Here is a 13166-nt window from a genome sequence, read left to right as displayed (position 1 = left end):
AGGCATTTTGCACCTTGGAGAGATGCAAGAGAACTTCATCTACTGATGATGTCACATTAAACAACTTAGTATAATAATGAAGTGTTGTGCTTTGTTCCCAGGGGCAGAGCCATAGAGTAAGACAGAGTTACGACATTGGTGGGGCAGAAAAGAGCCTGGTCACATGGTTCATGTACTCATGCGCTCACATAGACGCCATTGCATTCCGTAAACCTTCATTCCCTTTTCAACAGAATGTAGAAGAGCCTGGCCCCATGAAGTGAAACCCAGGGGAAACTATGGAACATTTAAGGACCGTATTGCACCTAATTAAAATGTATGACTCCTTAACATTTTGCAGAATCAATTGTTCAATTTTTATTTCATTGAAGAATTACTGCTTACTGCCCGTTAAGGATAATGATATGAATCATTCAAATAAAACCAACCTCACTGTCTTCATTGGATGCCATAATCTCAATTAACAGTTGACGTTGCACAATGATCAAAAATCTTGTGTGTCGTGAGCTTGCAGATAATCTATTTGCTATATATATGATCGGCAATCGCCTATAATCAGGGCCAAATTATCCCTTGGGCCAGTGCTGTACTGGGTTTGAGGCCCTGAAATTGGTAATTGATTTTGTTAAATTAGGTCAAAAAGATGATAAAAACACACCAAAAACCCCACAAAAATGTTGCACACGCGCTTGCTAACATAGACATTACTGGCCAAGGGGCCCTCATGGGGGTCAATCCAGGTTGAAGGTGTTTAAACAAGAAGTTTATGGAGACATGTCTCACACATTCATTAATAGGGTTTTATTTGATTTTAGAACTAGAGAACAGAGCAGTTAGTTTTAATATAGAAGCAACTGTAGTTTTCTGAGCAAGAGTACAGGTGTGGCCCAGGCGGTGGCGTAACCGTCTTGCAGTGTGCCACGGGTTCGACTCCCGAGCCCGACACAGCCTTTTACTGCATGTCTTCCCCCATCTCTCTCCCGTTTCCTGTCAGCCTACTGTCTGTCCCTTCAAAAACTAATAAAAGGCGTAAGCCGCAAAAAATATATCTTTAAGAGTACAGGTGTATTATAAAAATATGACACATTTTATGCAATTTAAATTTGCCAGCCAATTCATGATAAAACAAAAAAATGCTGACTTCACAAAGCAATAAGTAACACCCAATCTACATGTAATGGACATGGGATAACGGTGCCTCAGGTGAGAGTAAATGGACCAGGAATATAGAACTATCCGTCACACAATAAATACTATATGAGTATATGAAACCATATATCTTCTGTCCAAAATATTTGGATATTGCTCAGTACATTCCAACATTGTTACAATTCTTAACAGTTTAAAATAAATTAAAAGCAAGCCCATAGTGCAAACACGAGGTACATTTCGCTGATCCACATATCTGCTAATGCAACATTTCCTACAGTGAGATACACATCCTACTTAAACTAAAGGGCGATTTATTTTATACGTGGCGAATAGCCGATCTACAATCTCTGATTATTGGTGCCGCTATCGATATTAGACAATAAAAATATTTATATATCGGCCAATATTCATATAAAAAAATTAAGTATTTTGAAACCACTTGTAACAAGTTTATTGTCCAAAATGACATCAGTGCAGTGGAACAGTAAACTTATAAATATCTATTAAACAATATGCAGCCTAATAAAGCCATTAGCTTCCCTGTGGATCTCTGATGATCATGATGATGTTAGTCAAATTTCATTATGAGGACCTTTGGTGTGTCAGATCTGCGTGGGCACCCCTCTCTGATGTCATCAACATAACTCGGTTGATGACATCATGATGATGTTAGTCATGCCCTAATATGGAGGGAGGGTGGAAATGAGATTCGATGTATGACAACTTAACCTCGCATCACCAGACTCGGAGAAAATAGTGACAAATATTCAGACAAAACAAACAAAAACAAATGCCCCAATTCATATTAGGGCATTTTCCTGCATTATGTTCTGTAAACAAGACGGTTGTAATAATGACATGGCTGCCATATTCTGGATCTCACACATGTATGAGGTCAGTCATTTTGTGATACGACCAACAACGTTCTGTGGCTGTAAAATGGCCGAACAAAAAACAGACCTTTTCTGAGTGCGACCCTCTTTTCTTCTATCAGTGTATTATGCCATTCATCTATAATAACATCAGTACCATGACGTCAGCTATCTTGATATTTGGACAAAGTTTCAGTCCAATCCGATCTCTTAACTTTCAGTATTAAATAAAAAGTTTAAAATGGTTTCATTATTCAAACAAATAATATATAAAACATTATGTGAAAAATCTGGGACGCTCGTTCTTAGCCTACTGGCAGCATGCACAAGAAATGTATCGGTCTAGCGGTTTGCGAGAATAGCCACAAACGGACACTCTTCTGGATGGCTTATATCAGGGGAGCGACGCTGAAGAAAGGTTTTCATACAGTTTCCTCTCAGAATTACAGATCTTCAAGGGTCCAATGGAGTGCTCCATCTATATGAACAGTATCAACTCTCCTTCATAAGATGCAACAGTGTAAAACTAAGCTATTTTGTCAGGGATGTATCTAGGATTGAGAAACTAGAACAGGCCACCAGCCAAACAAATACTAAATGTGTGTAGCTTCTAGCTTCTCTTTATCTAGAATGTTTTTGACCATTCAAGTGGTTGAATTTTAGACTTTCATTCACTGGCCACAGTGACTGATAAAAGTTCTTGAAATTTCAGACATGACTCTTAAAGCTACGTATTATGTCCTCTCCCGATGGAGAGAGGAAATTGTAAATGTATCACCCACATCTACAGCTCATTGAAGAGGAATATCTTGCCTTGGCCAGGCAAGATATTGGGCATACAATGTAAGAGTAAGGAGACTATCTTCAACAACCATTACAGATGTGCTAGTCATATTGTAGTAATAATGTTAAAATAAGTTCCAGATTGCAGCTTTAAAACTTTTGCCAACCAGCCACTGTGGCGTTAGGTCAGTGACAGTTCTTTGGAAAAAGCCATATTTTCCTTGCAAAACGGTTTACAGTAAGTTGCTAGTGTATGTAATGGTCCATTAGCCAACTAGGCTGGTTGAGCCTTTCAGTTAAGCTTAAGTCATACTCCATCGTATGACAAGTGTCGCACGGCAAAAATAGCAGATCTACAAGCACATCATGCGTTGCAAGCTTGTAGTTCGGTTATCTTCGCCATGCGACACCATTATACGAAAACGTATGAATTAGGCTTCAGTTTCTTCCACTATGAATACTAGAGCAGAACCACTCTTTGTTCCACTCCACGTGTTTGTTAATATAAGCGATATGGAATGATGCCAGTCTTTAGTTGGGGATATCAGCGCTGTTGTTGCGGTTGCCATATTTATGATGGATAATAAGCAAGACCACACCAAGGAAGAAGCAAACTGAGCCCACGGTGATGTAGGCGATGCCCAGGAATGGATTCTTGCCTCCCATCCACGAAATGGTGCTCAGAATCATGCGCTTCCGTCCCTCAAAGCTGCGTACGGGATAGTCTGGGTTACAGTTGGTTAAGGATATCATTCATTGTTCAGATGCCCGGACATAGGATTTAAAGAGGATTTGCTCAGATTTGTTTAGCAACTCTCAGTAGAAAAAGGTCTACTGTACATAATGCTCATACATGCTCGTACATAAAGTATATTAGCAAGCTTTTTTTTTTCTTCATGCCTTGATCACGTTTGATTCGTGTGAGCACCTTTATATCATCTCTGTCGAGCACCTGGTTAGTTTTTCTTTTTCTCCTATATGTGGTATGTGTCTGGTCCGCTAGGCCAGCGGACATCTTTCAATGTTTGTTTTTACCTACCTCGTCGTATGACAAAAGTAACGGAAATAGCATTATGAGGCACCGTCAGTTTGTAGATCTGCTGTTTTTTGTTTGCCAATAATAACATGCCCAAATTAGGGATGCCAGGTTTAAAGTAGAACTGTCCGTGGGTTTTATGATGTTATTTGATTATTTAACCAATGAAAAGTATTAAGCATTAACTACACTGGATCCGTTGGAACACAGGTTGATTTTTTTCCACTTTCCTGAAAACAGTGTTGGAGATAAAAGGTTTTCCGTCCGACAGGTGACGTGTTGCTCGATGTCGTAACTCTTAAAAGAAGGATACTGTAGACAATGTCCAGGGTGTAGTTGCCCCGGGGCAGTGTGGGAATCATGTTGTTTTTCTTCTGGATGATGCGGTAGAGCTTACGGAAGGTTGGCAGAGCGGCTGTTCTCATCCACACAATGAAGTCTTCATTAATGAAGCCGTTATTCTCAGAATCAGAGTCCAGCTCGTAGACAGGCCTATGCCAGTTCACTGGCTTCGTCGTACCTGGTTTGAGATTGAAAGGTGAGTCTTTATAGCGCAGAGAGAGGACATGAAGGTTTTGTTCATACTGCAGTCAAATTCAATTTGTTTCTCAGATAAGATCTTTGGACTGTCCACACACTGTTATTTGCAAACTGTGATGAGATCAGATTTGTGTATTAAGACATTGTCAACCTATCTGCATTGGGTGGGTGCTGTGGTAACGACATATAGGCATGAGTAATGCTTATGTTATTATTATACACGCTCGCCTCGTACAATGGTGTTGCTCACCAAAAACAGATGTACAAGCTCATGTAGATCTACTAGTTTTGTCCCGGGATCTGCATCTGTGAGGCAGCATCACAGACTGTATGTGAGAGATAAATATTCAGCTGCTGGTGGTTTTTGTGTTTTCACCTTGGAAGACAGCTGTGAGGTTAGGGTTGTTGCCTCCTGGGTTCCTGAACTTGACATGCTTGTCTGTCCACCAGGCGATGCCCTGTTTCATCATGGGAATTGGGATCTTTGTACCGTTGGGGTCAATGTAGAAGAGCTCCAATGTGTCTGTGAGAAGAGAGATGGTTCAAAGAGTCTTGTATTGAACCGTGTCACGCTCAGGTATGTATTCCACATTGTATGTTTTTGCTGTAATTGTACTGTATGTTATCATGTATGTGGAAAATAACAATTCTACATGAAATGTTGATATAAAAAATTACAATATTCTATATTGAATTATACAACAAAATAGTATTGAAATAAGCAATATTGTATATATTTTTTAAAGTTTGTGGGAAGGACAAAATGTCCCATCATAAGTTCAGTGGCATATCTACAATAAGGCGAGGACAGGTCCAAATCCATTTCTGCCTGGCCAAAACCCAAGAACTGAGAACTAGTGGACAGCGGATTGGACATTGCACGTATAGAACGCAACACTCAATCACCCATTGGAATGCAAATGCATGCCTTTCAGCCTTTGTATCCTACTGTCTGGCAGGTATATCTCTTTGAAAACCTTTAGTGCTACTGATTGTGCGCAGGGGGACGACAATTAACACATCTTGTCTGCCCAAAATGTAATTCCTGGAAACGCCACTGCATAAATAGCTCTTGTGAAAATGGGCAACTATGCCTTGAACCATGGCTACCTGTGAACTTGACGGGCTTGTGCCGTTACCTCAGCTTGGATTTATTTGTACAGTATAAACACTGTATCACTATCACATATAATTATTCTGTGGTGTTATTATTGTCATCAATCTTTGTTTTATTATTGGTTATAATTGGTTTTATTATAAAATGATTGACGCATTTGGAGGTGTTTATTAATTTAATTAGCAGCCTTATAGATGTAAAAGCAATGCTGGTTTTCTATGGCACTGGCTGACCTCACCAGCCTCGGAAAACAACTATTAAGTGATCTTGTGCCAAAAGATGTTGCAGACGTTACGTTACCATTGAACATGCTATTGGCGATGGCTCCACATGGTGCAATTGGCTTGTTTTCGTTGCGTGCATATGGCTCACACTCCTTACTGGGGCTCTGTGAACAGTCAGGATAGAGACAGACTACAGTGAGATGCAAAGACAATTGCAATGTGTCCATTGAGCAATTGCTGCTATTATTTGACTGTCATAATGAATGAATGAATTACTCATAAAGATGAACACACACCATAAGGGAGTCCATGTCTCCGTTCAACTGGCTGTCATCTCTAGACTTGACATAGCGCCGGTGATTCTGGTAGAAGTTGGAGAGACCGTAGTACATGAAGACATTGCTCTATGGAGGAAGAGGGGTAGAATCAGAGGGATGGAATTAGTTACCGGTTAAAAATGCTGATAACTAAACAATAGGGGTATCTTGCACAATCTTTATTTACACTCATGTGATTTTCTTTTTTTACCTAAAAGCAAGTGATTTTCAAAGAAAGAATGGGAAACGCATTCATAGTGGACAAAAATCAACATTTTACAATTTAGACATTTAGTAGCCTGGCCCAGCCACCATGATTTCTGGTCTAGACTAGAGGGGTGGGTCGATTTACATCGATTTACAGTAAGCAAGGAAAACACAAGCTAATCAAATGCATAGAAATAGTCATCTAGGATCATAGGTGTAGTTAGGTACCAAGAACCTCCTATCATCAATCTAAGCAGTATAATATCGAGAGAAAAAAATCTATAATCTGTACATTGAAACTATACACAGTACTATACTGACTATAGAATGTCAGGTCTACAAATGACCTGGCACCTGTGTACATCATAACATGCTACCTGTATTTAAGTTACATACAGTATTAGCCTTTGCATAACCCATTCTGACCGGGCACCCATTTTGGTGTTAGCATCATGTTATGCTTTAGCTATTGAAAAATAGCAGATCTACAAGCTCATATCGCGCCACCGAGTGGCGCGATACGAGCTTGTAGGTCTGCTATTTTTGAAAAATCGAAGAGCGACTGACATTTTTAGAATCTGATCTCAGGTCAGAATGGGTTGATCAGACCAGTGTGTGTCCAGTGGAAAACTCGTATGAATCTGATCTCAGGTCAGAATGGGATAAGCCTGCAAGGTCGTCAAGGCTAGGGCAAGTGCTACGGGCTTCGTCTGGGCTAAGGTGGAGTCTGAAGTCTGAAGAGGTGAGTCCTCAGACTACGCGGGACAACATGACTTACTTCAAATGGTTGGTCCAGGTGGAAGGGTATTGTGCAGGTACAGGGTTTGGTGCTGTTCCAACTGAAGTTCTGGGAGCAGTTGAAGCAGGGACTGGACATGTCTACCCCAGTGTAATCAACCTACAAGAAGCACAACATTGCATGGAACCAAATGAACACTTAAGTTATAGGCCAGTGACAGTGCAAATGGACTGTTACGTGTCCCTTTGGCTCCATTATATTCTCACAGTGAATACATGTTACGGCGCAAGATCACATGATTCCACTCGTGAGTGACTGTGATACAGGCGTGAATAATGTCATTAGAAGAAAAATGTATATCACTATCCTAGATGTACAAAGTCAAAAGTTGTAAATGTGAATTAGTATAAAATGTAACGTTATGGGATTACTAAAGCCTATATATATTGTTAACATTATGTAGGCTATACAGTAACATCATCATAGTCATATGAAATCAGTATAATGTAGGCTTATATGAATCCTATGAATTGAATATACATGACCATAATGGAAACAAGCCATAGTGTTTCTTGGGGTTTTAATGCTTTTAGCAGACCTTGGCCTATAGTATGAGCCATATGGGGCTGTGCTTTTTTCTGCAAACTGTTAAAAAGTATTCTTCAATCAATCAATGGGATTTACACTTGGAGCCGGATACCTCATACTCCTTGATGTTGTTGGACGTGACGTAGAGGCCGATGCCAATGGGGATGAAGAGGAGACCGATCACAAAGAAGGCTGGCATGACGGTGCCCGCCGTGAGGATGGGCTGCCAGGCGGGCAGCCTCTGCTGCTTAAAGGCCGTGTTGTCCGGCTTCTTGTTCTTCAGCGTGCCGCCGCCGCCATGGGGTCCTCCGGTGACAGTGATGTGACCGTCCTCGTCTTTAGCGTTGTAACTGGACGCCATCATAATGATCGATGGATCGACGGTGGTTGGTTTTTAGTGCTCCTTCTCTTGTTGTTGTCGGTTTAACGCGTTCGGTTCAAACTGGCACGTTAACAAGTTCACTTTAACTAATTCAACCCAAAATATATAAACACAGCGACTACTGTCGACTTACATTACAATAAAACGAAGAGCTGATGTGTTGTATGCCATTGCTGATAGCTTACAACAAGAAGCAGGAAGTTTACAAACTGGATTAACGAGTGACGTGACGTCCTCCCTATGGTGACGTCCAGTGTTGCCAGGTTTTGGAAGAGATACAAGCAACCAGGTTTTGATTGATTGATTGAAATATTTATTAACAGTTTGTAGAATTTACAGTACATTTTAAGCACAAACTCAATACAAAGACTGTCAACTGTGAGTGGACGACCCAATTAAGCATTACACTTGTTTACAACAGGGTCCACATTGTTCAATTCATCAAAACATCTAAAGACATACAAACATTTAGAGACATACAAATAGACATTTCTATGTAGCTAAAGAACAGAACAGGAATTCATCATATGGGAAGCAAAAAAGGGAAAAGATACAATATACAGTGAGGGAAAATGGGGGGTGGGGGGGTGGGGGGATTCAGATTTTACAGAGGCCAGTTTCGAATTGCAGCCATCCGTAGGTGCCCTTTGAGAGCGGTTTTGAAGGAGTCAAGGGATTCACATGTCTTAATGACTGTTGGTAGGGCGTTCCACATTTTGGTGGCATAGGAGCGAAAATAATTTAGTCCCTTGTTTGTGCCGAATCTGGGTTGTACATGGTTTGTTGCACTCCCTCTGGTGTTGTGGGTGTGGACTTCGTTTACATTAAGGAAGTATTTAGACAGGTACATGGGTATCTTGGTGGTGTATCGAATCTTGTGGACCAGACCCATTGCAAGATGCTGTACTCTGTCGTCGACCCTAAGCCATCCCAGCCTGTCAAAGTGGGCAGGGGTGAGGTGGGTTCGGGGGGTGAGGCCAAGTAGGAGCCTGACCAGTTTGTTTTGGGAGGTCTGGAGCCTTGTTTTAAGGGCCTTTGAGGTCCTGTGGTACCAAGAGGTGGATGCATAGTCAAAGAAACCTGTTAAGGTCTTCAAGGTGTTTTTGCTGACCAGTGAGGAGATCCTGTAAAGGAATCTTGTTCTTTGATTGACTTTTTTGATTACGTTGGTGGCCATTTTATCACCGGAAAGATTGGCCTCCAGGATGGAACCTAGGTAGGTAATTTGATCTTTTCGTGTGATAATATTGTCACCCACTCTAACCAAGAAGCCATCTGCCTTGCTGAGATTACTATTTGATCCGAAGAGGATGGATTCAGTTTTTCCCAGGTGTAAGGATAGTTTGTTATCAGCGAGCCAGGTGCAGATTCTACCGAGTTCAGAGCTGAGGGTCTTTTCAACCTGCAGTTTGTTCCTGTCTGAGACCAGCAGTGCTGAGTCATCTGCGAACAGGAACAAGTTGCAGTCACAAGCTCAAAAACTATATAGTATAAAAAGTATAAAACTATAGGCTACCAAATTTCTCACTTCACACCACCGGCTGCCGGACTATTTGTCTGTGTCTTTGAAGCATGTTTGATATAAACGCAGCCTATGACTGTACACAGCGTTAGTTGCACTCAATGCTGCTAAGAAATTATCTGTTGCTGCGATACATATTTTGTTATTTTCTGCTGTCTTAAGTGAAATAAGGGTTTGTGCAATAACAGGAAGTCATGTGTTTTGTTGTTTCATAGTTTTAGCTTTATGTTGTTTTGTGATATGATGCACTGGTTGGCACTTTTAATTTCATTGTACATGTTACAATGACAATAAAGATCTATCTATCTATAAATACATATTGTGTAATGTGTGTTTTAATTGGAATAAATTGTATTGATTTTCTGTCAATTTCTGTCAATAATAGGCTAAATATCTAGATTTAACGGAACAAAAACAGATTGGAAATGCTACGCAGCACAAAATCCACAGATGTAATTGTATTGCAGTATTTACTATTATCACCTATTAGTAGTTACTGATTTTCTTCTTCTAACTAACTAGTATTACTATTAACAGTAATAGGCTACTGTTGTATTATTAGCAGGAGGTGATACAATTACACGCCAGTAGGTGTCGTAGCAGTGTGCACCTTAAAGCATTGCAACACGCCATTTTTTATGGTTGTAAAAGAAGAAGAAGATGGCATGCCAGTAAAAGCAAAAGCCGAGGATACATTTCTTTCATAGAAGCAGACAGAACAGTGTACAGTTTACATTATGTGTTTGAAGGACATGTCCAGTGTCTCATCAGTCAGCTGTGGAACGGGTTAAAAAGATCAACAAGCTACAGGTGACTGTATGTAAAAGTTTAGCATCAAGATCAACATCAACATCAACCTGCATGACGAACAGTTTGCAGAATTACAGTACATTTCAAGCACAAACTCAATACAAACTAAGACTGTTAACTGTGAGTGGACCCAATTAAGCATTACACTTGTTTACAAGAGGGTCCACCATGTTCAATTCATCAAAACATTTAGAGGCGTACAAATAGACACTTCTATATAGGGCTGCGAATCTTTAGGTGTCCCACGATTCAATTCGATTTTTCCGATTCTCGATTCAAAAAATATATTTTTTTCGATTCTAAAGCAGTTTTTTTTACTTTGATTAAAAACAATTAAATAGAATTTTAGCATGATCTACTCCAGTCTTCTGGCATGAAAGCAGAGTACATTTAGTAAAAAGCTTGTATAATTGTAAAGGTTTTATCAACTGAATGATTTAAACACACAAAGGTTAAATCCAAGAGTAAGAACATGTCTCATTTATTTAGCTTGCACAGATTTGAACCAGTACAAAAGTTACAAAATCTCTTCTCACTCAATACCAGAACAATACATTAGTATTAAAACAGGTGTAAAATAAATACAATTGGCAGGCTTAGCTTAGCTGGTAGTAAATGCACTATGCAGAAACCCAGGCCTGCATTATGGCCTTTTTTTTTCTTGCACAATTCTTTTTTGGAAAATGAGAATCGATTCTGAATCGGACGGCATTAGAATCGCGATTCTAACTCGAATCGATTTTTCCGATTCTCGATTCAAAAAAGATTTTTTTTCCGATTCTAAAGCAGTTTTTTTTACTTTGATTAAAAACAATTAAATTGAATTTTAGCATGATCTACTCCAGTCTTCTGGCATGAAAGCAGAGTACATTTAGTAAAAAGCTTGTATAATTGTAAAGGTTTTATCAACTGAATGATTTAAACACACAAAGGTTAAATCCAAGAGTAAGAACATGTCTCATTTATAGCTTGCACAAATTTGAACCAGTACAAAAGTTACAAAATCTCTTCTCACTCAATACCAGAACAATACATTAGTATTAAAACAGGTGTAAAATAAATACAATTGGCAGGCTTAGCTTAGCTGGTAGTAAATGCACTATGCAGAAACCCAGGCCTGCATTATGGCCTTTTTTTTTTTTTTTTTTTCTTGCACAAATTGTTTTTGGAAAATGAGAATCGATTCTGAATCGGACGGCATTAGAATCGCGATTCTAACTCGAATCGATTTTTTTTGACAGGCCTACTTCTATATAGTCAAAGAACAGAACAGGAATTCATCATAAAGGAGGTAAAAAGGGAAAAGAAACATACAGTGAGGGGAAAAAGGTGGTGGGGGGGGATTCAGATTTTACGGGGGCCAGTTTCGAATTGAAACCGTCCGTAGGTGCCCTTTTAGAGCGGTTTTGAAGGAGTCAAGGGATTCACATGTCTTAATGACTGTTGGTAGGACGGTCCACATTTTGGTGGCATAGGAGCGAAATTAATTTAGGCTTGTTTGTGCCGAATCTGGGTTGTACATGGTTTGTTGCACTCCCCCTGGGGTTGTGGGTGTGGACTTCGTTAACATTAAGGAAGTATTTAGACAGGTACATGGGTATCTTGGTGGTGTATCGAATCTTGTGGACCAGACCCATTGCAAGATGCTGTACTCTGTCGTCGACCCTAAGCCATTCCAGCCTGTCAAAGTGGGAAGGGGTGAGGTGGGTTCGGGGGGTGAAGCCAAGTAGGAGCCTGACCAGTTTGTTTTGGGAGGTCTGGAGCTTGGCCTGGCTGGGGAGGAACGGCGGGTATGCAAACATTTAGGATTAGGAAGGAATACTACGATTTTGTAACGTTTATTGATTTTATAGTTGCACATGTTACAGTAGCCTAGCTAATGTTACAGCTGTGAATTAAAGTAATGGAGGATTGTGTTTATGTAGGGTTTGGCAACGGCTGCGATGTGCAACTGTTAGTGGTATGTTCAATGGACCAGAGTAGCAGCTATGCACACGCCAACAACATGTATATAGTAATTCTAATATTAGTCTTGTTAGAATCTATCTATATTATTATGGTATCTTATTGAAACTGATATTTAACTTTACAGATAGCTGAGGTGTTGTGTCTGACACTGACTGCCCTTATACTGTTAATTGTATTTTGTGTCTGGCTGTTTCCCACATCACTGTTCAGTTTATGATCACTGAAAGGATATTCATTGAGCCAACTTGGTTTTGTGTAGCCCCATATGTGCCCTCTCCCTACTCATGAGCGTAGTGCTGAGGGAACATATAGGGCTAGGTTTTGTGTAGTACTATTAGTCCATGGGCCGAATGAGATGTCGGTACCACTAAAAGGGACAAGACATGTGTGGTATAATTTTGTTCGTCTGACATCCAGGAGTGAGAAAATGTGTGATAGCAGTTTCAGAAGGGCAACTGAATACCATTTTAGTGGTATACTGTGATTATGCAAAACCTGAAAACCACATAATTCATTGTTCATACTCCAAAAGTATTCACAATTCTGATGTTTGTACCATGGATGGACATGACCAACATCATAATATGCTAACAGACATGCTGAATTATACTTCTAGTAGCCATACCGGGAAAATCCACAATGGCTGCCTTACTGAAACAAGGTACATCTAAAACATAATAGAATCATGAGTGATACCTCTTTTTATGAGGATGTAGGAACTGACTCTTCAAAGAGTTACACAACTCAACTCCGGAAATCATGTAATTAACATGTAAATGAGGATTACACAACTAATCCTAGTTTAGAGATCACACACACACACACACACACACACATTTCGATTTCTTTATTCATTTCTAAAATACATTATCAATGGCGCAAATATTTTCAGTTGCTTCTGCACTCAAA

General features: G+C 39.9%; 1 protein-coding gene across 1 annotated transcript; it reads right to left on the bottom strand.

Moving 5' to 3' along the window:
* Positions 1-1579: 1579 nt before the first annotated feature.
* Positions 1580-8178, bottom strand: LOC310876683 (cell cycle control protein 50A-like). The gene is made up of 7 exons (XM_083790293.1): positions 7688-8178; positions 7027-7146; positions 6021-6128; positions 5801-5888; positions 4760-4906; positions 4157-4363; positions 1580-3532 (listed from the first exon to the last, which is right to left on the bottom strand). Exons 1-7 carry the CDS (start codon positions 7937-7939, stop codon positions 3339-3341), a joined length of 1116 nt encoding a protein of 371 aa, XP_083646419.1. The 5' UTR covers positions 7940-8178; the 3' UTR covers positions 1580-3338.
* Between the last annotated feature and the right edge of the window lie 4988 nt (positions 8179-13166).

Source organism: Protomyctophum parallelum (assembly GCF_964188405.1).
Source record: "Protomyctophum parallelum genome assembly, chromosome: 19".
Classification (NCBI taxonomy): Eukaryota; Metazoa; Chordata; class Actinopteri; order Myctophiformes; family Myctophidae; genus Protomyctophum; species Protomyctophum parallelum.
This window is presented reverse-complemented; position numbering and strand designations above follow the sequence as displayed.